This window comes from Bos javanicus, chromosome 2 (genome assembly GCF_032452875.1).
Source record: "Bos javanicus breed banteng chromosome 2, ARS-OSU_banteng_1.0, whole genome shotgun sequence".
In the NCBI taxonomy this organism is placed as follows: Eukaryota; Metazoa; Chordata; class Mammalia; order Artiodactyla; family Bovidae; genus Bos; species Bos javanicus.
The window spans coordinates 71,908,866-71,935,208 of NC_083869.1; the positions used below are offsets into that span (position 1 = coordinate 71,908,866).

At 38.9% G+C, this 26,343-nt stretch overlaps 1 protein-coding gene across 4 annotated transcripts in view; it reads left to right on the forward strand.

Annotated features, from left to right (window-relative positions):
* The window catches only part of EPB41L5 (erythrocyte membrane protein band 4.1 like 5), a 166,386-nt gene that overhangs the window by 70,628 nt on the left and 69,415 nt on the right, over positions 1-26,343 (forward strand). For 3 of the 4 annotated variants that reach the window (XM_061439882.1, XM_061439885.1, XM_061439887.1), the window contains 4 exons: positions 128-234; positions 1,866-1,893; positions 7,902-7,944; positions 8,349-8,455. In XM_061439882.1, the coding sequence (XP_061295866.1) occupies positions 128-234; positions 1,866-1,893; positions 7,902-7,944; positions 8,349-8,455 (285 nt within the window). Of the gene's footprint in view, positions 1-127; positions 235-1,865; positions 1,894-7,901; positions 7,945-8,348; positions 8,456-11,574; positions 14,003-26,343 lie in introns of those variants that run through there. The other variant, XM_061439892.1, reaches the window with a different exon arrangement.

The following is a 26,343-nucleotide window of genomic DNA, read 5'->3' on the forward strand; positions in this document are numbered from 1 at the left end:
AAGAGAGTCATCAAGACTATTTTGATAAAGTTCAGGAGGGTTCTTTTAAGGAAAACCTCATTTTGTGTATCTGGTTACTGTAAGCCTGAAATTCTCTTGTTCCTGTTAAATGTCTCTTTTATTTTAGTGGGAAAACTGAGTATCAGACCACTAAGACCAATAAAGCAAGAAGATCAACATCCTTTGAAAGAAGGCCAAGCAAGCGGTATTCTCGACGAACTCTGCAAGTGAAAGGTGAAATGCAGCCCTGTCCTGACAGTTTATCTTGTGCTGTATTATTGACTGGAGGGAAAGATGTCTCAGTCTTCTTATCTCTGTTATATCAGGAGTACTAAAGTACTCTTATTTAAATAATTGCATTTGCTTCTGGCATAATCAGTTTTTAAAAATACAAGGGGGAAAACTGCCTATACTGTTGCTGAGGTTAAGCTTGAAGCTAGTCACAGTTCCGGAGAAGGCAGTAGCACCCCACTCCAGTACTTCTGCCTGGAAAATCCCATGGATGGAGGAGCTGGGAAGGCCGGAGTCCATGGGGTCGCTGAGGGTTGGACACGAGTGAGCAACTTCACTTTCACTTTTCACTTTCATGCATTGGAGAAGGAAATGGCAACCCACTCCAGTGTTCTTGCCTGGAGAATCCCAGAGACGGGGGAGCTTGGTGGGCTGCCGTCTATGGGGTCGCACAGAGTCGGACACGACTGAAGGGACTTAGCAGCAGCAGTCACAGTTCAGACACTGTGCTAAGTTTGTGTTCAGTTTTTGTTCTTACTCTTTTAGTTCTTCTGTAGAACAACATCTTCCCTCCCTTTTTGACTTTCAGATCTCCCTTAAGTATTTTTTAAAACATTGGTATATGATGAATAAATTTTAAGTAAAGATTATTTTGTATTGTGTTATAATACTAAAGATTCTGTTAAGTTTAATTTTTATATTTAATCATCAGTGTACATTGTACATAGACATTTCCAAATTCATAAATGTTCCTGGTTGTTTGTTACTTTAATTATATAATACAAAGAGTGGTTTACTTTGACCAGTAAGCTAAAACTTGTGATTGTTTCAAATCAGAGTTGAATTTTTAAAAATTATTTATTTGGCAGTGCTGGGTCTTAGTTGTGGCACTTGGGTCCTCAGTCCCTGTTGCGGCATGTGTGATTTTCAGTTGTGGCATGTGAGTTCTTAGTTGCAGCATGTGGGATCTAGTTCCCTAACTAGGGCTCAAACCCAGGCCCCTGCATTGTGAACGGAGTCCCAGCCACTGGACCACCAGGGAAGTCCCCAGATTGCATTTTAAGTATGTCCAGTGTCAGAGTTATAAATAATTGCCATGATCTGATATTGGCAATATCAGTTTTTTCAGAAAACTGACTTATAGTCATATGTTTTGATGTACCTATAAATTAATATGTAGCTATAAATGAAACCGTTTCAGTTTGTTTAATATCCTTAATTACCTCATAGACTCCACTGATGATTTTTCGCTATCAGCTTATTCTGGAGGCTTGCAGATGATTCTTTTCTTTTCTTAATGTATACTTATTTCATTGCCTTATTTAAAAATTGGAAATAATTGTCATTACTCACTTTAATGGCATGAACCCTAGAACACTTTTGTGAAATGAAGATTTTTAAATATAGTGGAAAATAGCTTACAAAGCAGTTAGGGTTTACTTTTGTAGTCACTTCCCTTGGTGGTCCAGCAGTTAAGACTCCGTGCTTCCAGTGCAGGGGGCACGGGTTCAGTCACTGGTTGAAGAACTAAGATCCTGCATGCTGTGCTGTGGGACAAAAAGTTAAAAAAAAAATGGTAAAGCAGTTTATCATGTTGGAGGGAAACTAATGGGATGTTTTCTTTTTTCTGTCAGCAAGTACAGGAAAACCTGAAGAACTCAGGTGGGTAATGTCTTGCTCTTTAGGGGTTGATACTAGAATGTTTTAACATTTCTGTAGTTGCTGTCATTAATGTAACAAATATTTGTTGAAGGCCCGTCAGAGTGTTTCCTTGTCCCTGAGCATGGCAGACATGGCAGGGAACAAATGAATACATAGTGCCAGGTAAAGTTGGCACAACAAAAATAAAGCTATTTAAAGAAAAAGAGTGGGTTGATTAGCTGTGCTGTTCATATTGAGAATGACATACATTTGTTATTGGTGTGTGACTGAGGATATGCAGATGAATACACTGTCACCCTTGCTCTCAGGGAGCTCGAAGAACAAAGGTTGATTTGTAGATAAGCAGTTCATTTTACTCCTGGGGTAAATCCCACTTGGTCATGGTGTATAGTCTTTCTTTATGTTATATGTTGCTGGATTTGGTTCACTAGTTTTGTTGTGGATTTGTGTGTCTGTATCATCAAAGACACTGGTCTGTAGTTTTCTTGTACTGTCTTTATCTGGGTGGTTCTGGCTTCATAGAATGAGTTGGGGAATATTTCCTTCTAATTTTAGGGCAGAATTTGTAAAGAATTCTTTAAATATATGGTAGAATTCACCATTAAAACCATCTGGCCTGGGCTTTATTTATGTCACATTTTAAAATTTCCAGTTCAGTTTCTTGTTGTAGATATATTCATATTTAATTTTTATCTTGAATCAGTTTAGGAGTTTGTGTTTTTCCGGAATTTTTCCATTTTACCTAAATAATCTAATTTATGGCATACAGTTGTTCATATTTTTCTCTTTTCCATTTTATTTTTGTAAGCTTTGTGGTGATGTCCCCTCATTCAGGACTCCCAGGTGGCACAGTGGTAAAGAACCTGCCTGCTAATGCAGGAGACGCAAGAGACACGGGTTTAATTCCTGGGTGGGGAAGATCTCCTGGAGGAGGAAATGGCAACCTACTCCAGGATTCTTGCCTGAAAAATCCCATGGACAGAAGAGCCTGGCGAGCTACAGTCCATGGGGTCAAAAAGAGCTGAACACGACTGAATGACTGAGCACACACACCCCTCATTAATTTCTGATTTCAGTTCTTTGAGTTTCTTTTTCCCTTGATCACTCTAGATAAAGGTTTCTCAGTTTTGTTGGCCTGTTTGAAGAACCAGCTTTTGGTTTCATTTGGTTTCAGCCAGCTTTTGGTTTTGCTCTATATCCTATTTTGTTAACTTTCTCTCTGGTATATTATTTCATTCCTTCTGCTTGCTTTTTATTTAGTTTTCTTTTTCTGGTGTCTTTAGGTGGAATATCAGTTTATTGGGATTTGAGATCTTTATTGTTTTAATATAACATTTATAGCTGTGAATTTCTCTCCAAGCACTGCTTTAATCATATTTCATAAGTTTTGTTTTGTTGTATTTTCATTTTTATTCCTTCAAATTATTTTCTGATTTCTCTTGTGATAGCTTCTTTGCCCTATTGACTGCTCGGGAGTATCTTGCTTAACATACACATTTGTATGTTAAATTTTCCTCTCTCTCTATTTTGTTCCATTGTGGTTATAGAATGTACTTCACATGATTTTGATCCCTTTACAGTTGTAAAGCCTATTTTATGGCCCAGCATGTAGTTTATCTTGGAAAATGGTTCATGTATGTGTACTTGAGAATACTGTTTATTCTGCTGTTGAGTGTCATGTCCTGTAGATATGTTAGGTCTACTTGATTGTTACTGTTGTTCACTTCCATTTCATCATTGATCTTGGGCTAGTCCTATCCTTTATGAAATGTGGACTGTTAAAGTCTCCAGTTAGTTGTCTGGTTCTTTCTTTGTGCTTCATGTATTTGGAACTTCCTGTGAGGTGCATATGTTGTTTATGATTATTTTATTCTTCCTCTCTTTTTCTAGTAACTGTTTTGTATTAAAGTCTACTTAGTCAGATAAAAGTGTGGTCAGTCCAGTTCCCTTCTGGTTGCTTTTCCATGGCTTAGCTGTTTTTATCAAATTTGGAAAATTTTTACTTATTATTTCTCACATTTTTTCCCCTGCTCTTTCTCCTCTCCTTCCAGGACTCCCATTACATGCATGTTGCTCTCCTGATGGGACCTGCAGACCTCCGAGTCTGTTCATGTTCCCTCATTCTTTTTCTTTCTGTCCCTCAGACTAGATCATCTCATTTGACCTACCTTCAAGCTACTGGTTCTCTTGTCTGCTAAAATCTGCTGTGTGTTCCTCTAGTGAACTTTTTGTTCCAGTTACGGTACATTTCAACTCCAGAATTTTTTTTTTTTTAAAGATAATTTCTCTGTTTAAAATACTCTTTATTTGTGAACACAGTGTTGTCATACTTTTATTTTTTCACATGTGGTTTCTTTACTTCTCAGGTATATTGAAAATAGCTGATTTACATTCTGGATGCAGGGAGCAAATTGTCTTCTTGGCCTCACCCACCTGGAGTAAGGCCCCCACAACACTGAACACAGGAGAACCAGGAGGAGAGAAAACTGAGTTTCAGATTCCAGACTCAGCTTTCAGACTGAGTAGATTGTCTTGAATAAATGTCTCCATTTGATGTATTCTTTTAATGATTTTTTTAAAAACAATTTCACCAGCCAAATGTTTGTTTTGCTGGGAAGAGGATTTGCCCCGTCTTCAGACCATGATTCTTGAAGTCCTGCTTCTGATGACTCAGTTAGTAGTAGTAGTGTAGTTTCATGTAATGCTTCTCAACCATTGGTGTGAAGCAGAGCCTCCTGGAATGCCTGTAAACTATCAGATTCAAGACATACAAATCTAGTTTCGTTCTCATTTAAAAAAAAAAAAAATTGTATAATCTCCTGTGCAGCAGATGTATAACTAGAGCTCCTTCAGAAGGAGTTGTTTTGGGTGCTGAGTAGGATTGGTCTCACCTTGCGATGTCGTATTCAGTTTTGTTTTCATTTAGAAAGCCAGTAAAGCCAGGCTATGATTAGTGACTCATCACAGAAGCACTCTGCTTTTTGAGTAAGGATTCCTCTAAAGTTCCTTTAGCTATCAGTAAGCTGTTAACAATAAATAAATCAGTAGAGTAAGGAGAAAGGTGAGAGATTTTGTCTACTGTAAGTTTTTGAGAGTGAAAGTGTTAAGTTGCTGAGTCGTGTCTGGCTCTTTGCAGTCCCATGGACTGTATCTCACCAGGCTCCTCTGTCCATGGGATTTTCCAGTCAAGAGTACTGGAGTGGGTTGCCATTTCCTTCTCCAGGGATCTTCCCAACCCAAGGATTGAACTCAAGTCTCCTTCATTGCAGGCAGATGCATTACCATCTGAGCCACCAGAGAAGCCCTGTGAATTTTTAGTTAGGTAAAAACATTTTCTGTGTTTTCTGAGCTATGCACTTTAGTTTTTCTTGGGTTTATTTTTAGGCTATGCTTTTAAGAATGGTGGAGAAATGTTAAGAGGTGTTCCGTGTAAAGTATTTTGTCTTTTGTTTGTTTAATTAATCATGTTTTGCTTCCCTGAAAAACAGGCTGGGACAGAATATTAGAACTTAAAGTGAAGAGGTTCTTGCAGAAATGTAAAAGAAAGCGTTCAAGCAGTGATATGTAGTTGAAAAATTAACTTATTTTATTTGCAGGAGTTTGTCCTCCTTTTAATTTTCTGAAATACATATTTCTGACCAAAAAGTGAATATGACTATATAGTCTCTTTTCTAGAATTGAGATTGGTTTAACCTTAGTTAAATTTTACTGTGTCTTCCTGAGCAATGCTTTTGGCTCTGGAAAACAGAGCAAAAATGGGGTATTTAAGCAGATACTTTATTACTTTTTAATTAGAATAAATTTTTAGGAATGAAATGTAGAGGAGGGCCACTCTCCTGAAAGTTACTGAGCTCTGCTCCTGACAGTGCTTGAGAGACCCTGAGCTGGGACTGGCAGGAATGCCCTTTCATTCCTGCCCTTGGGTTTCTGTTTGCATGAGCAGCTTCTCCAGTGAACCATGGAAAACAGTACTGTTTGAAAAAGCACAACTATTTGACCTGAAAAACTGTGCTTGTTTGAATAACAGGTTTTTAAATTGGCTGAGGTTAGTTTCTAACTACTCCCTCATGGGTCTTGACAATGTAAACTATCTTAGGAAGAGGTGACATTTTAAAGGACAGTTCACATTTCATTTATTAGTACTTCTTGCACAGACTTAGTGAACAGACTTGAAGACAGAAAAGAGGAAAAGAAGAAATGGTGTAAGAAGTGATACATAGAGAAGGCATTAGAGCAAAACATTTCTTTAAAAAGGAGCTGCATTGGGTCAGTAACGAAAAGTAATCTGTTACTTTCATACTAGCGGAGTGATGAGAAAACAGTGCTTCCTGTCTTCCATGTTGTTCTAAAATAGGGAGTGAGAGTCCTGTATCACTTATTATAAGTGCTTTTTTTTCTCTCATGGTATTTCTTCATCTTTTACCTATCACCTACTGGAGTTATTCCCAGTTCAAAGAAAAGCTTCAGAGTGTAACCAAAGGGCCACAGAGTAATGTGTCATTTCTGAACCATACAGATTGAGTGGGTTTTCATTAACGTGGAGATTTAAGAGTTCCTTAATATATAATACAGTGTGTTTTGGGAATTACAGCAAGATTAGTAAAAGAAATTCTGCCTGACAGGTGTTTTGTTTCCCAGTGGCTCTGGCAACAGATTCTACACTAAACATATATATTTTAAAAGATTTAATTTGTTTGTTTAGTTGTATTTGTCACTGTTCTTTGTGCTTTGCTAAGAGCTCCATGCAAATAAGGAAACTGCAGTTCAGAGAGCAAAGCTAGTGGTGCTGTTTTGATTTGAATCCAGGCAGTAGAGGTGCTTGTTCTGCTGACTTGACTTGTAATAGAGCTGTGGTTAGTAAAATATGAGATATAAAATGGTTATTCTTCCTCCCCCAGCCTTTTAGCAAGGCCTTTTCATCTTGAGTTCTTTCTTAATTGGTTGTCTTTCATCATCATTTACTTATGTTTTGTTCTCCCTCTCTGAGAAGGCTCCTGGATCCTGTATTCAGAGTTTATTTTGTGTTTGTGAAGCTTTGCCCATTTCCTGTTGCTGGCATGACATCCTGGCTGGGTATGGTATTCTTTGAGGATTGCCATGGAGAACTCTGTGCTAGCCTGATACTGGCAGTGATGTGCTTTTACATCTCCTTAAACTCTTCTCTGAAGTGTTTCCTTGTTCTTGAAGGTCAGCAGTATAACAATAAGGAACTGAATGTATTTAATTCTACATTTCATCTCCTTGGAATACAATGTTCTTGTTAAATCTATAGATTATTTTTCTCACTTTCAGAGAAGTTTTTTTTTTTTTTTTTTTAATGACACTGAATATATTTTCAGTTACCTTAGCTGAATTCCTTTTCTCGGGATACTAGTTATGCTCATTTTAGAAGGTCTGAAGTCAGTAAACTCTTTTATTTACTTTACTCTGTTGTGTTAGTATCTCATCTTTGGGTTCTTGTTGAATATTTGTTCTTTTTTTTGCCAGCTTTGAGGTTTGTTTCTGTTTATTATGTTGTATTATATGCTGAGTTTTTTTAAGTGCTTTTTTGGGGGTAGTGGGAAGGGAATGAGCACAGTCTAAACTAAAGATTTAAATGCATACTTACAAATCATTTGGAGGAGAAGGGTGTATAGAGAAGCTTCTAAGTTTATAGTAAGGTCTATTGAGTTATAAAATGCTGAATGACCTTGGAAAATCTTTAGAGGGTAGGAATATACAGAAGAAGTGACAGGTAAGTTTGTGTGGGTGTTTGTACTTAATGCCTTAAGGAATCATTTGTGCAGCTGTCTTTATTTTGTTGTCTTTGACAGATGTTGTCCAGTGAATAAACAAGATTAATAGTGACGTATATATCTAAAGCACAAGTAGAATACAGGTATATGGGAATATCATATGAGCAGAAAAGTGTTTGCCAGTAAAAGCAGATGTATTCTGGACATCGTCCATTCTTAATTTTGGGTGCTCATGGTAATTTTTTTCTTTATTTTTTTTTCCCCCCATTACAGTGTTCACAACAATGTTTCAGCTCAGAGTAATGGTTCCCAACAGGTAAGAGAGTATTAAGCTTCTAAAACACTAGAACACTATCAATATGATAAACAATAGTATTATTAATTCAGTTTTCATACTGGTGTAACCTCAGAAAAATTTTGTGCATTTTCTTTTTATCTGTAAAATGGCTCAACAGTATGAGACCTGTTACTTTATTCTCTTAAGATGTTAGAAAAGGTTTTAATGTTATAATAAAACATTTTCTGACCTTGTAAATCCTGTAAAATGAAAAAATACCAATATTCAGTTAGATGATTATCTGTCCCAAAGGTGGTATATAACTTTCAAGCATTTGTTTATTGCTATGTTTATTACTGTTGTATCTGCTCACTGTGTAGCTAGTATTTCATGTTAATATTCTACTTACTGGTGAAGAGATCTTTTATAATTTTTGTCCAAAGGCTTGGGGTGTGAGGTCCACTGTGCCTGTGATTCCTTCTGGTCCTGTGGTAGTGGAGGTCGAGAATCTTCCAAAGAGTCCTGGAGCAGACCAGCATGACAAGAAATGGTTTGTTTATTCATTAAACCAAAATAAAGTGTTGCTTGCCTAAGGGTGTTCTGAATCCCCAGCCATAATCTTAGACTACTTGAAATATGATTGAAAGCAAATTATTCATATTTGTAAGGTGACAAAAAAAGCATGTTGTTTTTGGGATGAGTTAGGGATGCAGATGAAGCAGGGTGACAGTGTCACTGAAGCCTGTGAAATGGCTCTCCTGACTGGTTAGTGTGAGCTGGGAGTGGCAGTGGTTTTCTGTTGAAAAAGACTTTAGTGCTACTTGATAGGACCTTTTCCCAGATCCATAAGGATCATGTCTTCATTCCATGTTATTCTATACAACATGATGCTATTGCTTTGGATGTGGTTTCTTTATTAAAGACTGGAGGAGATAAAGCCAAAACAGAACCATAATTATAGTCCAATAGAACAAAGCATGAAATATTCCATGGGGAAGGGGTGGAGAAATAATCTAATGATGGGAAGATACTTCCTTTGTTTAGAGTCCCAGGGTCTGTTTTTTTTGGGTTTTTTTTTAGACTAATAGTGAGTGTACAAATATGGATACTTTGTGGCTTATGGGATTAATCCAGGGGTTTCATCCCTTCCCAAATAAATACATGTGGCCTGGGGGGCTCCTTGGGGATTATTTGATTGAGTGGTCATGTTGGGCATCATCTGTTCAAGTTTTGTCTGTTTATGATATGAACTTTGATAATTGATAGGATTTTTCTCTTTTTCTCTTGCTCTCAGTTTGTTTACCTGAAATCTAATGAGTTTCTGTTGGTGATCTCAAGGTTTGGGTCAGCTTTCTGTGCAACCAGCTCTTCCTTCATGGTGGTGGGTCAACAGTGGTTGGTGATTATTTTCAGTCTTTGCTATGTAATTGTTTTTCACTGTTATTTTGGCTTAACTAACAGCAAGGTGCTTTGCTCTTGATGATTGGGCATATTTTTGCTTCAGTTCCAAATAACTTGAGAAGTTTCTAAGATCAAGGGGTTTTTGCCCTCGTGTTTTCCGATGACCCTCCCCCGCCCTTTCTACTTGAGAATATGATAAGGGTACTTTGTGTGTGTGTGTGCATGTGGGCACACACTTAAAGGATAAACAGCAAGGCTTCTACATGTCAAATTTTAGTCTTTATTTTTTTAAGCCATTAAAAACAGTTTCTTTGGTTTCTTACTGAAAACACAGCTCCAGTAAGAGGCTGTGTTTTGTCTCTTTGTTACCGCCAAGTCTTTGGCAAAGAAACATAGTACTGAGATTTCAACTAAAAAAGAGCTCATTTAATACATGCTTACATTTTATGTTAATATGGAATGAGAGTCTGGTTTGTTTGTATCTGTATAATGTTTAAATCTTTAGCTTCTCAATTTTAATTGGTACATATTTAAATCTATTTGATTTGTTAGGCATTACTCAGTTCCTTTGATGCAGCATTAAAAAAGAGAATGCTGATTCTCTGAGTATTGAATTTCAAGAAAAATAAATTTGGAGCTGTATGTCCTTCTTTATATAACGGTATTGTGACTGCTTTTGTGGAAATGGAGCACAGTGGTGGCCCTCAGGCCCAGCATGCCTCAGTGTGTGTCAGCAAGACCTGGGACTAAGCATAGAGCTGGCCTGTCTTGGAGCTGATGGGTTCCCCAGCCTTAAGATGAATCTACATTTTAATTTCTATTTCTGCATGTTCTGATTCTAATACTTTCACATGAATCTAAAACAGTCCTCCTTTAGAAAGTGATGTTAATAAAATTTGGAAATGCTCCCTGGGTTTGGACGGTTGGGTGGAATAATGGACTATTCTATTTCTGGTAGATAACTTTTAACCAGTTTAATCTAAATGTACTCTCTGTTCAGTTCTGTAGCTTTTTATGGCTGATATCTTCTAAATGACACCATTATTTGAGTGAATGATTTGGTATGTCAGTATAGAATTACCCAATATTTAAACTATCTTTTGAGAATTTATGTATTTAAAGCCCATTATCTACTTATAAACAAAACTGAATACTATGTGGAAAATCTTGCATATGTAGGGGAGAATATAAACCAAATTTTCTAAATTTTTAGAGACCCTAGATTGCGGGCTGTGAGTTTTCTGGGTTAGATCTGATGAACAGCTTGTATTGCAGTTGAAGGAAAGATGATAATTTTATTGTTTAAAAAAAAAAAAAACGAAAAAGGCTTCCAAATTTGTTCTGAAAATCCTTTTAGCTAATTTATTTTCAGTTTCCTTAAGGAAGAAAGGTGAAGATGCATGCCTTAGTTGAATAGAATGTCTGTCCTTAGACATTTTTATAATTGAGGTGATTTTTTCCCTTTGTAGTTACCTTAAATGTGTGCTGCCCTTTTGGTCATGCACAAAACTCTGGCAAATATGTTCTTTCTACTGGAGGACTCTGATCATTTCTAATCAGAAACTGCTTCTTTGCATGTTTCACTCTCTTACTTTCATATGTTGTTTATAGCAATTGTGATAAAAGGCATTAACACTTTCTTGGAGGGGCTTTTTCTCATCACATTATCTGTACCTGTTGAATTTCATTCACTGTAGAAGAAACAGTGTTTCTCCATTGTTAATTGGAAACATTGATGTCCAATTACACAGCCTCTGTGAGGGCAGATTTTTTTTTTAATGTTCTTTCTGAATTTTGTTTCCTGGACTTCAGTTTTATGCCACTTGATTGGTGAAATAAGTTTTCACAATTGCCCTTTGCTGTATGTGGCTTTGTCCTTATGTAAAATTGTCCTTTCTGATACTTGAATGAAATAGATTATAAGCATTTTTTCTTCTCATTAGGACCTCAGGCAACTTTTCTGCCTTTGATTTTGATAACGATATCAGGGACAGATACAAAGTGTCTTGGTCTCTGTGAATTTCCTTCTTTATTTAATTCACCTGATTCTGATTACTTGTGCATATTTCCATATTGCCATTTTCTACTACATGTAACTTTGTGGATTTCCCCATTTGTTGTTCTTGGATGTTCTCATTGCATGGAGTAGATGCTGGTAACTGCTCGTAGCAGTGGTGCATGCTGGTCACATGGCCTTCTTTATTACCTCTTACACCTTCATCTTCTCCTGTTGACTAACTGTGCTCCCCTCCCACCCCAACCATCCAGGCTCTCGGCTGCCGGTGATCGCTCTCAACGTGGTGGAAACCAGTGGGACACAAGGGCCTTGTCCCCACCCCATCCTGCACCTAGAAACTATCCTGCCTTTGTCCATGAGCACAATGTGAAGAATGCAGGAGCCCAGCAGAATGCTCATTTTCCTGGCCCTGCAGCCATGACTGACATATGAGTGTTGAGCCTCTTGGGCACTAGGACTTTGTTGTGCAAGTTGATGGTATACATTTCTAGAGTTTATAGAGGATCAATCATATTAAGAAAATTTGGGAGAAGATATTTTACACTGAATCACTCGTTGGGTAGTGTTGTTTGTAATTGAAATCTTCTGTGAAAGGGAAAAGGATCTGAAGAAGCTATATGCCATCAGTGATAGTGACAAATATTTTTGTGTTGCAAAGGATATTTTGGAAAGATTTTTTCGTGATTTTAACATGTTAACACATCACTTAGAAGATTTTTCAGGAGAAGATTTGTGTTTATGAATAAGCTGCCCATTATCACCCCAGCCTCCATGCAGTACCAGTAGATGGAAGTGAGAAGAATCAGTCCCACTGAAAGTACACACAGAAGGGAGTATGTCCAGGCCAGGTGGATCAGCCTGTGGTGATACTTTTATAGACCAGTCTTACACACTATTTTTAATACTTCTGAAGTGACCTAAGTCTTAATTTCAGTTGAGTGCCTGAGGTTCTATAATTTAATTACTGTAATATTAAATTTAAAACTTACTTTTTAATAAACACAAGTATTTTAAATTAACAGAAGGTCTAGAAATCACTATAATGTGCTTCATGTAAAGAGAGGAGTCTGAATGGTTACTTTTGCATGATTAACTGATTAATGAATGGTGAGCTGAATGGTTATATTACTACTGAATGGTTGTACAAATGGAACATGTATTTACTTTTGCCTTTTCACTTTTCTCTTTTATCTCATGCATCTGATAGATTTCCCAGGTTTGCAAACAGGTTCATAATCTGGCCTTGCACAACCTCTAAAATAAAATTCTGAAGCCAAAACTGTATCACCTTTAATACTTAATGCATATCACTTTTAATCAATTTTTGCATATGTTATTATTTTTGGTCCTTTATGAACTTCAGAATGTAATTGTGCTCTTTGATTTAACTCATAGAGGCAAATTAACTGGAAGAAATATATTTCTGATGTAATGGGAGATGATATAAAGGGAAGAATTTCTTTTGTCTTTTTAGAGTTTAAAAAATTTTAACAAAATTTTTAAACGTTTAACCTGTATATATAGAGAGTCATTTTATTGTCTGAGAATTCATAATACATCAAGATAATGAAGATTTAATTAAAAACAACATAACTTGTGTACTATTCTGCTCACCTCAGTGGTCAGTCTTACTGTCTCTGCTAGATGAAGGTAAAGTTTCAGAGGGCCTTATATTAGTGGGTTCTTGGTTGCAAATACAATACAACTTGTCCGTATAAGACATAAATAATCAGAAGTAAGTAATATTTAGGGAATTTAATTTATAGGCAGGTTTCAATCTGAATTTATTAAGTCATATATAAGTATTCTTTAATGTATCTACATATGAGCAGATACATATCTTAAATAGCCCAGCTGAAAACTCTAGAAGGCTGTCATCATAGCGTGCTTAAACATGGCCACTAATGTGTACCCCTCATGATTCTGCTAGATTTTACATAGCTCAGATTCTTATTGTCAATGGTGATGCTTTTTTTTTTTAAGGGAATTTGAATCATAACATTTTAAACACAGAAACTCTGATTTGTTCCATTTAAGAAAAGATTTCATGGGTATGAATATGATTAAAACCTTACTATATAATAGAAACCAGAAAGAGGCATAATATCAACACAGCTTTCTGGTCTCTTAGAAAGTCCTAAGGCTTGACTTCTCTCACTTTAAAATTAATCTTAAAGTCTGAACTCCTGATATAATGCCTCATATTCATCTTACCCAGAATCTTAACTTGGGGAAGTACAGAAGGATTGTGATTGAAGAATAAACTCTTCTGTTTATAGTAAAAGTGGTCATTTCTGTACTTAGAATTTAAGTTAATACTGTTACATTTAAATAATGGAAGAATCACATGGTTTTCCTTTGTTTGAAAACATTGTTATAAAATAGCTCTTTGCAGCAGTGGGAGGATCATAATTGAAAATTCCTGCTGATAGAGACTGGGTTGGAGGGGTGACAGGGCAAGAAGGTAGCAAAGGGTAGGGGAGTGAAGGGCTAAGGCTGAACGGTCATAGAATCAAACCTTTCTACTTCATACAAGTTCCTGTGCTCCAGGATCTCAGAGTGCAAATGTTGGGAATATTTCCTGCTGGTATTTTCAAGATGGATATATAAATTGTTTCCGAGGTATGAAGAGTTCATTAGCAGCTTAACCTAAATTAAATAAATTGTCACCAACCTTTTTATACTCTGCATTTTATTCTGTCTAAAAGGTCAGTGATCCTACGTCGTTGATTGGGGACCTAATAACACTCCAGAAGCACCTTACTTGGCTGTTTACTCTCCTTTTGATCAGAGGGATCCATCAGCCCAGAACACCAAGATCATGTGATTCAACTTCAGGGCTTTGGCTAATTTTGTTTAACTAATTTTAACATCTTGAATTAAGTTGGTTTTGTGTCAGCTGCATTTTTATAGAAACAGCAAAGATAGCAAAGTGACCTTTACACTTTGATGCATGAAAATACATGAGCTTCTTAAGATCATTATTTCTTTCAATGGTAAAAGCACTTCTGAGGCATTTACCTATCTCTGAGTATAATCTGACATTTCTGATCTTAATAGGGTATTCACACATTTTGATGAATTTACAGAGAAAAACAAACTTTATCCTATTATATATGTGTCTGTAATTTTACAGAGAAAAAAGCAGCCTGTGTACAAATATTGTAATATCAGTATAATTTAGATCATTTTTAAGTGGGGGCTCTTTTATTTAAAGTGTTGACTTGGAAGCTATTGGTATTCATGACATTTGTATCATTCTTTATTGTTAAAATTGCTCAGGATGTAGAAGGTGCCATGTAAACATGTCAGGGTTATACAGCTTATGTTTCTCCTGAATGGAGGACAGGGAGGCAGCTTATTTCATGGGATAAAACCATTAGCTGAGCCTTAATTATGGGAGTTTCTCTTACGTACTAGATTTTTGCATATTTGTTGATTTGCTAAAAAATAATTATGTTTAGTAACCTGGGTTTATAACTTTCATGTGTCTTGATATCCCGTGTTTCATCTTTCTGTCTTGTGAAACAGGAAAATAGACGAAAGGGTAAGGAGCGGAGGGCTCTAGTGTTTGGGGTTTGATGAGGAAGAAGGGTATTATGCAATGACTGGCTTTATAGGCATAAGAAGACACTTTGATCCCCTCTGCTTTGATCCCCTTTCTGTACACATTCACAGACGTAAACTGAGAAGTGGGAAGACGGTTGTCCTGTGTTAAGGCCGTGTGCTCTGATGGTGGAGTGGTCAGCACTTGAACCACAGTGCTCTGTCTTGGTTGGAGCAGACTCTTCACTTGTAAATCATCATTAACTGCTTTGAAAGACCATTATGTTTCGTGTGCTGAGCTTTGAATATTGAGTTTGAAAATATCACATTGCATTAATTTATTTTATATCCATGGTATATAGGACTTATATGGATTTGGAGAAATAAAATCTTGTGCCAATGATATTGAATCTCTTTACCCCCACATACTTCTTAATTTTAATATACATCATACCACATTATCAGTTATACCTTGCTTCCAGAATTGCTGTGAATGCTTGCATGTGAGATGGTCTTATGTAAGGGACCGAATGTGAAGATACGTCTGTGGTGGGGAAGTCCCTCTCTCCATGCGCCTCTGTCTCATGCATAAAATGTGATTTGTCAGATCTTTTCTAGATGTTATGAATCATGTGAATTTAGGTATGGCGTTCTTCCTCAGCTTCTCCTTTTCAAGAACATAAATCTCTTTCCTCCTCTCGTCATATAAATTAACTTTTATTTTAGTCACATGAAATCATTGTGAGAATTCTGTCTTGCTCAGCTGACATTTACCTCGATGGTAAAGATACTAGGGCACAGGCATGTGGAAAATGTGTTATATGACTTCAATTCTTCAATTCTTTTTTTTTTTCAATTCTACAATTTAGTTTTATTTATTTATTTATTTTTAATTTTATTTTATTTTTAAACTTTACAATATTGTATTAGTTTTGCCAAATATCGAAATGTCTTTCTTCAATTCTTGACCCCTGCTAATTTGTAACACACTAGCTCCTTTGAGCTCTTTGCGCTGGTGGGAGGATCATATGAGCCTCAGATAATGAGTGAAATTAGAGAAGAGAAAATTTCAAAAGAGATTGCAGAAAGGAAAAAAAGTTTAATGATGTATTTTATTACTTACACTAAAGTGGAAAATTAAGTGTTCCTCTTTTTCAAGAAGAAATTGTTGTCACAGACTTTTTGTTTTTAGAAGATTACATAAGCCTCTGTTCTCCTAACAGCAAGCCATGGCCTTAATTCTGGGTGATGGTGCTTGAGTGAACTTTTTCTGTTTTGTTCCTGACAGCTGGCCAGCATTTTGTTTACATTGGCATGGGAAGAGATACTTGACTCAGTGAACAACATTCTCTAAGGAGTGTGACTGGAGCCTCCCTTGGTGGTGTAACAAACCTATACTCCTCCTCTTGAAAACAGGTTCAGCAGCTATAGACCTAATTTCTTGTTGTCAAAGGAATTCCTGTTTGTTTGTCTTTAACTAGTTTTAATATGTTAAAAACAAATAAGGTATATACCAGAGTATGATTAGGATTTGTAAGAAGTTGCAGATTTCTTAATAAAGGCTTGATCTACAGACACAACTGATTATTATTAATATATAATGGAAACTATTCAAATTATTAGGGATGGAACAAAAGAAAAGAATGAAAGGTGAGATGATATAGGAAGACAGCTGCTACCTTGGTTTTTCTTGTGGAGCTAGTTAGAGGGGCATCCAGAGAACTGTGGACACATCCAGCATGTGAATACCATCAGAATCTATATTATTACACAGAAGAATTTCCTACAGCAAAGTTACAGTTGAAGCCCAGCCACTAGCTTCAGTGATTATTTAATTGCAGGCTTGCTAGTTTGGACTTCCCTTGTGGCTCAGCTAGTAAAGAAGCTGCCTGCAATATTGGAAACCTGGGTTTGATCCCTGGGTTGGGAAGATTCCCCTGGAGAAGGGAAAGGCTACCCACTACAGTATTCTGGCCTGGAGAATTCCATGGACTATACAGTTAGAACTGGACATGGAACAACAGACTGGTTCCAAATAGAAAAAGGAGTACATCAAGGCTGTATATTGTCACCCTGATTATTTAACTTATATGCACAGTACATCATGAGAAACGCTGGGCTGGAGGAAGCACAAGCTGGAATCAAGATTGTCGGGAGAAATATCAAGAATCTCAGATATGCAGATGACACCACCCTTACGGCAGAAAGTGAAGACGAACTAAAGAGCCTCTTGATGAAAGTCAAAGAGGAGAGTGAAAAAGTTGGCTTAAAGCTCAACGTTCAGAAAATGAAGATCATGGCATCCGGTCCTATCACTTCATGGGAAATAGATGGGGAAACAGTGGAAACAGTGCCTGACTTAATTTTTTGGAGCTCCAAAATCACTGCAGATGGTGACTGCAGCCATGAAATTAAAAGACGCTTACTCCTTGGAAGGAAAGTTATGACCAACCTAGACAGAATATTCAAAAGCAGAGACGTTACTTTGCCAACAAAGGTCCATCTAGTCAAGGCTATGGTTTTTCCTGTGGTCATGTATGGGTGTGAGAGTTGGACTATAAAGAAAGCTGAGTACCAAAGAATTAATGCTTTTGAACTGTGGTATTGGAGAAGACTCTTGAGAGTCCCTTGGACTGCAGGGAGATCCAACCAGTCCATCCTAGAGATCAGTCCTGGGTGTACATTGGTAGGACTGATTTTGAAGCTGAAACTCCAATATTCTGGGCACCTGATGCGAAGAGCTGACTCATTTGAAAAGACCCTGATGCTGGGAAAGACTGAGGGCAGGAGGAGAAGGGGACGACAGAGGATGAGATGGTTGGATGGCATCACGGACTCAATGGACATGGGTTTGGATGGACTCTGGGAGTTGGTGATGGACAGGGAGGCCTGGCATGCTGTGGTTCATCGGGTCACAAAGAGTTGGACACGACTGACTGAACTGATACAGTCCATGGGGTCGCAAAGTCGGACACCACTGAGCGACTCACTTCACTTCTGCTAGTTTAGAGATAAGACCCATTTTTAACAACTTGTGTTAATTCTTTCTGGTTGGGGACCAACTTCTTCCAGCAGAGTCCTGGGAAGCCTTGGTACCAGAGGGTTTGCAGATTGATTCTGTGGCTGAAACGCCCGTTATGCTGGAGCAGTAGCACCAACCAGTGCTTGAATGGGTTGGAAAGACATGGACTGGCAGTTGGAGGAGTTTGGATTTGGTGAAGAGACCTGGGGCTAGTACTGCAAGGTTTTAAGTGAAAGATTTTGGGAATCTCGTATCGCTGTCTTCTTTTCTGATTCACCTCAGCATTTGCTGAATATCTACCAGAACACCACCTCCTTTCTCTTCCTCACACACACAGTCACTTTCCATGATCCTTCCCCTTATGTACTTGTGCTCTTTAGTTGCTTAGTGGTGCCCAACTCTTGTTTGACCCCATGGACTGTGTAGCCTGCCAGACTCCTCTGTCTGGGATTTCTCAGGCAAGAATACTGGAGTGGGTTGTCATTTCCTTCTCCAGGGGATCTTCCCAACCCAGGGATCAAACCCACTATTCCTGCATTGGCAGGTGGATTCTTTACCACTGAGCCACCAGGGAAGCCCCCCTTCCCCCCGCCCCAATTGTACATATCTAGCTAAATTCTGGGGCTGCTGCTGCTGCTGCTGCTGCATCACTTCAGTCGTGTCTGATTCTGTGTGCGACCCCATAGATGGCAGCCCACCAGGCTCCCCCGTCCCTGGGATTCTCCAGGCAAGAACACAAGTGGGTTGCCATTTCCTTCTCCAAATAATCCTGGGTAAATCCATTTCTGTCCTCTGTGCATTTGGATGGGAAATGTGAAATGCCATATCATTAAATAGTCTGACTTTAAATGTTGGCTATTGAGCTCAAGTTTCAGACCTTGAATGCTGCTGAAATCCTGAATCTGTCGATTTTCCCACTTGGTGGCAGTAATGTCTCCTCTTGTAAACCTCCACCATCTCCTTGCTTCTCGTTCACTCAGTCTCAGGTCATGACCTTGCTTCCTGTTCACTGAGAAGACAAGCCATCAGAAGTGATCTCCTGTACATCTTACAATCTGATGGTGGATTAATGTCTCTCTGTCAGATCATCTGTGCTCGGTCTGCCCTCCTGTGTCCAGATGGACTGGCCCCAGTGAGGCCCAGTGCTGTTTCACGTGCTCTCCTGGAGATGCTCCTCACACTGAGGCACAAGAAGCGCTGGCTTAGATCTCAGCACCTTGTCATCGTCTTGGCTCCTCCTCTTTCTCATCAGTCAATAAATTCTGCCAGTTCTGACTTTATATCCAGAGTTTGCTTGTCACTGTTTACTGCTCCTGCCCTGTTTCCATATAATTTGTCTTAACCTCGTCTCCCGTCGCCCTTGGCGCCTGTCTCATGCTCCCCATTAATTATAGTTTAGACTATATCACGTTCTGCTTCTGCTCAGACCTTCCAAGGTCCTCATCTCAGACTAAAACCTAAAATCTACATGTTGACAAAAAAGTAATTTTTCCTACTCCTTGACTTTGCTCACCTTCCTCAAAAGACTTGGTCAGAGACGTACTCTGCGTGTTCCATCTCTGGATTTCTGCACTTTATCTCTGCCTAGATATTCCTTCCTTGAATCTCCTGTGGTTCATTCTGACACCTTCAGGCTTCTTACCAGAGAACATTGCTGAACTCTAAAATAATAATGGGCCCCCAACCTTCTTTGCATTTTGTGTCCCTGTTACCTTGTTCATTTTTTTCTCTTTGTTTCATGTTACATAGATGTTTTCTTTCTTTATTTTTTGGGTATGTTTTCTTTTTTGTCATCTTTACATCCTTTAATAGAATGTCAGCTCTGTCAAGGGAATGCATTTTGTATACTCCCCCATGCCTAGAGCAGTCCTGGGCTCAGCACTCCGTAAACGGTAGTTGATGGTTTGTCACACTTGATGATGAAGGGATAGTCAAAATGATGTCCCTGGCTTCAAGATGTTTACACTCTAGTTATGGAGAAGAGCAGATTTACAAATAACGTACAAGTACAAAGTCATTAAGTGAGGTCATAGAAGGTAGATAAGTTGGAAGCTAAAGAAGGCTTCCTAACATTTACATCAGATTTTGAGGGACACACAGAAGCAGGAACACTTGTGGACCAGAGGACTGTAGCAAAAGAAAATTTCAAGGTAGCATAGGCAAGTTATGGGCTTCCCTGGTGGCTCAGATAGTAAAGAATCTGCCTGCAATGTGGGAGACCTGGTTTCCATCCCTGAGTTGGAGAAGATCCCCTGGAGAGGAGAATGGCTACCCACTCCAGTATTCTTGCCTGGGGAAGTCCATGGACAGAGAATCCTGGCAGGCTATAATCCATTGGGTTGCAAAACGTTGGACATGACTGAGCAACTTTCACTTTCTTTCAGGGCAAGTTACAGTCGAGGAGTGATGAATGGGGTTTGAGTAGTTAGTACAGAATTCGTGAGGATGTTTAGTAATAATGACAAACTGACATTTGAGTGCTTCTGTGCCTGGCCTCATTCTGGAGTTAACGGCAGTTATTATTTAACCCAGCCAGTCACTGAATTCTAATACAAATCTGTATGACATTTAGGCCAGTGAAGAAATCAGGCACAATGAGGGTGTGTAACTTCTCCAAAGCCATGTTGCTAGTAGAGGGTATGGCTGAGCTTCAGACTCAGCTTAGTCTTAGGGCCCAGACTGCTGTCTGCTATGCTGACATGCTCCATCACAGTGAAAAACTGTGAGGCCTGTATTTCTTTAGAAAGTGTACTCTGGAGGCATTGTTAAGAGTCATTGTCAGTTGATGGGAGATTGGGATAATTAAGTCATGCTGTATCCATACTGTAATTGTTAAGAAATGAGGAAAATCTACAGGAGCTGCTTATTGGAGTGTGTCAGTGCTACATTGTTGAGTTAACAAACTCTAGTGAAGTGACTCCTTGAGGTATGTCCCCACTTCTGTAAAAGCCGCCAACCCATGTGTCTATTTGTAAGGTGCACAGAAAATGCACCTGGATAAAGAGTGAATTTTCAGAGAGTGGTGTGAAGGAGACATTGGTTTTCTTAGCTAGCGTGTACTACTTTGAATAAGTAAGTATGGATTAAAATGACATGGGGAACAAGACAGATAGCTTCAATGTATTCAGGTAAGTGTCCATGAAAAGGAAGGCGGTGGACAGACGTGATAATGCCCTTGTATATTCCTTTGTGTATGTTGAAGAATGGCTGTGTACAGCAACGTTGCCAGAAGCTGCAGAGTGAAAGTGTAACATCTCACTTGTCTTTACAGACTTAAGTGTATTCACAGAAGTTTTACAGCCATCACCACTTCGCAAATTCCAGAACATTTTTCATCATCTTCCAAGGAAACCCTCACCTGTTAGCAGTTACTGCCCACTCTCCTCTCCCCCAGGCCTGCAAGCACTAATCTACTGTTTCTGGATTTGCTCATTCTGGGCATTTCCTATAAATAGACTCGTACAATATGTGACCTCTTGTGTCTGGCTTCTTTCACTTAGCACGATGTTTCTAAGACTCATCCATGTGGTAGCCTGTATCGGTATTTGATTCCTTTCAACGGCTCAGTAAATTCCCTTGTATAATATACAGCATTTTGTCCATCATTTGGTGGACATTGGGTTTCTACTTTATGGCAGCCAGGAACTTTAATGTATTTGCTTCTTTTTTTAATAAACATGTATGTGCATTCCTTTCAGGCATGCACATACATAGGAGTGAAATTGCCCAGTCACATGGTAACTGTGTTTAATGTTTTGAACTGCCATATTGTTTTCCAAAGCAAGTGTACCAGTTTACATGACATTTTCATTACAGCCATCCCAGTTGTTGTGAGGGTGTTGTATCTCCTTGTGACTTTGATTTGCATTTTCAGGAGGCTAATGATGTTGGAATTTTTGTAAACATACTGGCCATTTGCATATTTCTTTGAAGATGTGTCTATTCACATCCTTGCCCATTTAAAAAATTGGCTATAACAATCTTACTTACCTATAGCTTCTGAAATTTTGTCTCCTTTTTTGTTTGTGGGTTTTTTTTTTTTTTAATTTCCCTGGAGGGAAATCTGAGTATTAAGTTTTTTCAAAGAACTAACATTTGCTTGAATGTTCTGGTGCATTGTCTATGTTTGTCCCTATCTACGTGAGACAGAATGTATAGAGTGAAAATAATGCACAGTGACATTTACATTAAATAAGTCTTCAATGTATGAACAACTCTTTACCAGGACAATTAGTTGTTTCTCTCTTTTAGAGAGAATAAAAAGTCAGTTTTGTAGTTTACATCTACAGAAAATGGGATGCTCAGGGATGAATTACTCACTTTTATATAATTACATTTAAAAAAATTCTCTGTTGAAACTTGCGTATTTGTAAATGGTAATCCTGTCTATTTGTAAGTTGCAGTGGGACAGTTAAGTTCATCTTTCTGGATGAAGGGCAGTAAGAATATTCTGTTTGAATGACATGTGTATTTCCCTTGAGAAGAGAGACTGCAGTGAGCCTGTTTGGGTGGTTAGGGGTAAGCCCTGTAACAAGTTATCCAAAAATGAGATAAATCCTCACATGGTTTTTGCAGACAGGCTTCAGTCAGGAGAGGTGTTTTATCTGAAGTTACCCATTAAAATCTCAGTAACCCACACAAGCAGCCTTGAGATAAATCACAGCCTGTACTCAGGGGTGTGGTGGTGAGTGAGGAAAGATTGTTTGCTCAGAATCTTTGTGACTCAGGTGTATCAACCACAGTTTTAGTGGAAGATAGGGGGCGGGGAATGAATTCTATTACCTTTTTGGCTTTGTTTTGAGACAAAGTTTGGAAAAGATTGAAAATGTTGCTGATGTCACTCACAATGGGTGTGCTACTTTTAATCCATCTCCCCTTCTTTACACATTCTGTCCCCCTTAACCCCTCTTTTACCTTGAAATGAAATAGATTGGAAGTCAGAGGGGATGTGTGGAGTGTTGTTTTTGTATGTCTCCTGACCTAGTGATGGTGTGTTTATAGAAAGTTGACAGACCTTGTTTTTTCTTTCCTTTTTCCTCCTTAGTACTAACCATTTAAAGTTACACTATTTTATTTTGGACTCTTCTGTTTTGAATGCCTCCTAAATGAACATTTGAGATTTCATGAGGATTTTCATTATCATTAAACTATAGTTTGTGTCTTGGTACACATAGAAGTTAATAACTCAGTTATTCAGTGACTGGTTGTTGAGTACCTGCTGTATACAGTCACTGGCCTGTATTTTAGAAAACAGTAGTGAGCAAGAAAGACATCAATTCCTACTCACGACACTTACATTCTAGTGAAGGAGACTGATAATAGTTATACAAACAGATGAAGGTGCTGGGGTTTCAGTAGTAGTAAATGTTGTGAGGAAAATAAAATGATGTCAGTGTGAGTGACTGTAGGGGGAGGGGCAGGCAGGTGTTCGAGGAGATCCTTCAGTTGACATGTGTAAGGGTCAGCCATCCAGAAGAGAAGGAATAACTCGGGCAGGGTTATTCCTGGCACAGGGGCCTTTGAGTTGCCTTTTGAGGGTAGAAAGGAAAGTGGATGGAGCATAAGTGAGGAAGATGCTGGTTTGATAAAGGTTCTGAGGGTGCTAGGCAGGGGACCAGGCAGGTGGGGCGTTATATATCAGGGATAATAATCCATCAATGGACATGAGTTTGACTAAACTCAGGGAGTTGGTGATGGAGTCTTTTCCAATGAGTCAACTCTTTGCATGAGGTGGCCAAAGTACTGGAGTTTCAGCTTTAGCATCATTCCTTCCAAAGAAATCCCAGGGCTGATCTTCTTCGGAATGGACTGGTTGGATCTCCTTGTAGTCCAAGGGACTCTCAAGAGTCTTCTCCAACACCACAGTTCAAAAGCATCAATTATTTGGCGCTCAGCCTTCTTCACAGTCCAACTCTCACATCCATACTTTGGCCACCTCATGGGAAGAGTTGACTCATTGGAAAAGACTCTGATGCTGGGAGGGATTGGGGGCAGGAGGAGAAGGGGACGGCAGAGGATGAGATGGCTGGATGGCATCACTGACTTGATGGACGTGAGTCTGAGTGAACTCCAGGAGTTGGTGATGGACAGGGAGGCCTGGTATGCTGCAATTCATGGGGTCGCAGAGAGTTGGACACGACTGAGTGACTGAACTGAACTGAGGGAAGCCTGGCGTGCTGCAGTCCATGGGGTCACAAAGAGTTGGACACGAGTGAGCAACTGGACTGAATTTGGATTTTATTCCATGTGCACTGGGGAGCCTGTGGTGGATTTTGAGTACGGGAGGGATGTGTTCTTATATGCTCTTTTTATTTTTCTTTTTTCTTATTTTTATGATACACTCTTAGAAGATGACTTTGTTGTAGGGAAATCTAAGGCAAGGCTAGATTTTTTTCCTGACCAGCCAAGAGTTAATTTCTGTAGATTTTTAGCCTTCCCACCCAAATTCTTCAGCAGTATATTTTTTTAGAGTGATAACATTATTTTCTGTGGTCTGTGTACAAAGCGCTTACCACGTGCATCCAGGGAATTGAATGTAACACCCTGTTGTTAGCTAATACACACGGTCCTCATTCAGGCTTCCTCGGTGTCCTCACACTGTCTTTCAGAGCAACTTCTGTGGTCCGACTCAGGATTCTACATCAGTGTTGTTTTGATTCTTGAGCGTTTTAATCTGCAGCAGTTCCTTGGCCTCTGTTCATCTTTTGTAACATTAGCATTCCTAGTAGTACAAAGTTATTGTTTCATATAATGTCCCTAATTTGGATTTAACTGATTGTTTACTCACTATTCAAGTTAGGCATTTTTGGCAAGGAAATTTTGATGTGTCTGTATATGTCTTTCTCTCAGACACCGTGCCTGTAGTGCATCATGTCACAGGGTACTTGACGTCACTCTGTCCGTTACTAATAGTGTTACTTTACTGAGTTAAAGTATGTCTTTGCACTAAGGAAGTTCTTTTTTTTTTTTTTGATAATTGAAAAGTTATTAAATACCTTGTGTAAGGTTATTTTCCTTTGTAATTGAAAAAATGTCAGATACTTTGTGTAAATATTCTCTTTCCCAACAAACTTGCACCTAATGGTGAAAATGAGTTATTACAGTTGTTAGAAATGGCGACCTGCTAACCATCATTCTAAACCAATTAGTTGGTACTCTACAGGAAGAACTTTTATCTCTCTACTTACACATGGATTCAAGGATACTATTATTTGGTTTTAATTCAGTTATCCATGAACATTGTTATTTCTTTTTTTAATTAATTTTTTTGGAGTAGAAGGCAATGGCACCCCACTCCAGTACTCTTGCCTGGAAAATCCCACGGACAGAGGAGCCTAGTAAGCTGCAGTCCATGGGGTCGCTAAGAGTCGGACACGACTGAGCGAATTCACTTTCACTTTTCACTTTCATGCATTGGAGAAGGAAATGGCAACCCACTCCAGTGTTCTTGCCTGGAGAATCCCAGGGACGGGGGAGCCTGGTGGGCTGCCGTCTATGGGGTCGCACAGAGTCAGACATGATTGAAGTGACTTAGCAGCAGCAGAGTTGCTTTACAGTGCTGTGTTTCTGCTGTACAGCTGAGTAAATCGGCTATGTGTATATATATATTCCCTCTTTTTTGGATTTCCATATAGGTCACCACAGACCATTCAGTAGAGTTCCTTGAGCTATATAGTAGATTCTCATTAGTTATCCATTTTATAAATGCATGCTAAGTGGTTTCAGTCATGTCTGACTTTGTGACCCTGTGACTGTAGCCCGCCAGGCTCCTCTGTGCATGGATTTTCCAGGCAAAAATACTGGAGTGGCTTGCCGTGCCCTCTTCCAGGGGCTCTTCCCCACCCAGGGACTGACACGTCTCTTTTGTCTCCTGCCTTGGCAGGTGAGTTCTTTACCACTAGCGCCACCTAGTGTCTATATGCCACTTACTGTTACTCCTTTTGAGAGTCAGAACTGTCCCAGGGATCTTCCTAACCCAGGGATTGAACCCAGGTCTCCTGCATTGCAGGCAGATTCTTTACCAGCCGAGTCACCAGGGAAGCCTGTGAATACTGGGGTGAGTAGCTTATCATTTCTTCAGGGGATCTTCCCAACTCAGAAATTGAACCAGGGTCTCCTGCATTGCAGGCAGATTCTTTACCAACTGAGCTACCAGGGAAGTCCAAAGAACCGTCCCACATTTGGCCATTGAGACCCTATACACTGCATCCTGTACCTCTTAACATGTCCTCTCACTTTTTAACCACTTTCTTATTTTTCAGCATAAGAATTTCCATATTCATCTTACACTCTCCTTGCCTTAGCCCTGAAATCAGCCATTTATTTAAGAGCCCTGATTCCTTTAAGTTAAAATGGTGTTTAGGAGCCAAGATCTGGGTACTGCTTATGTTTGTTGCTGCTATAAATGTCACTAACCAGTGGACAGTTAAAAAACTAATATGTAGGGCTTCCT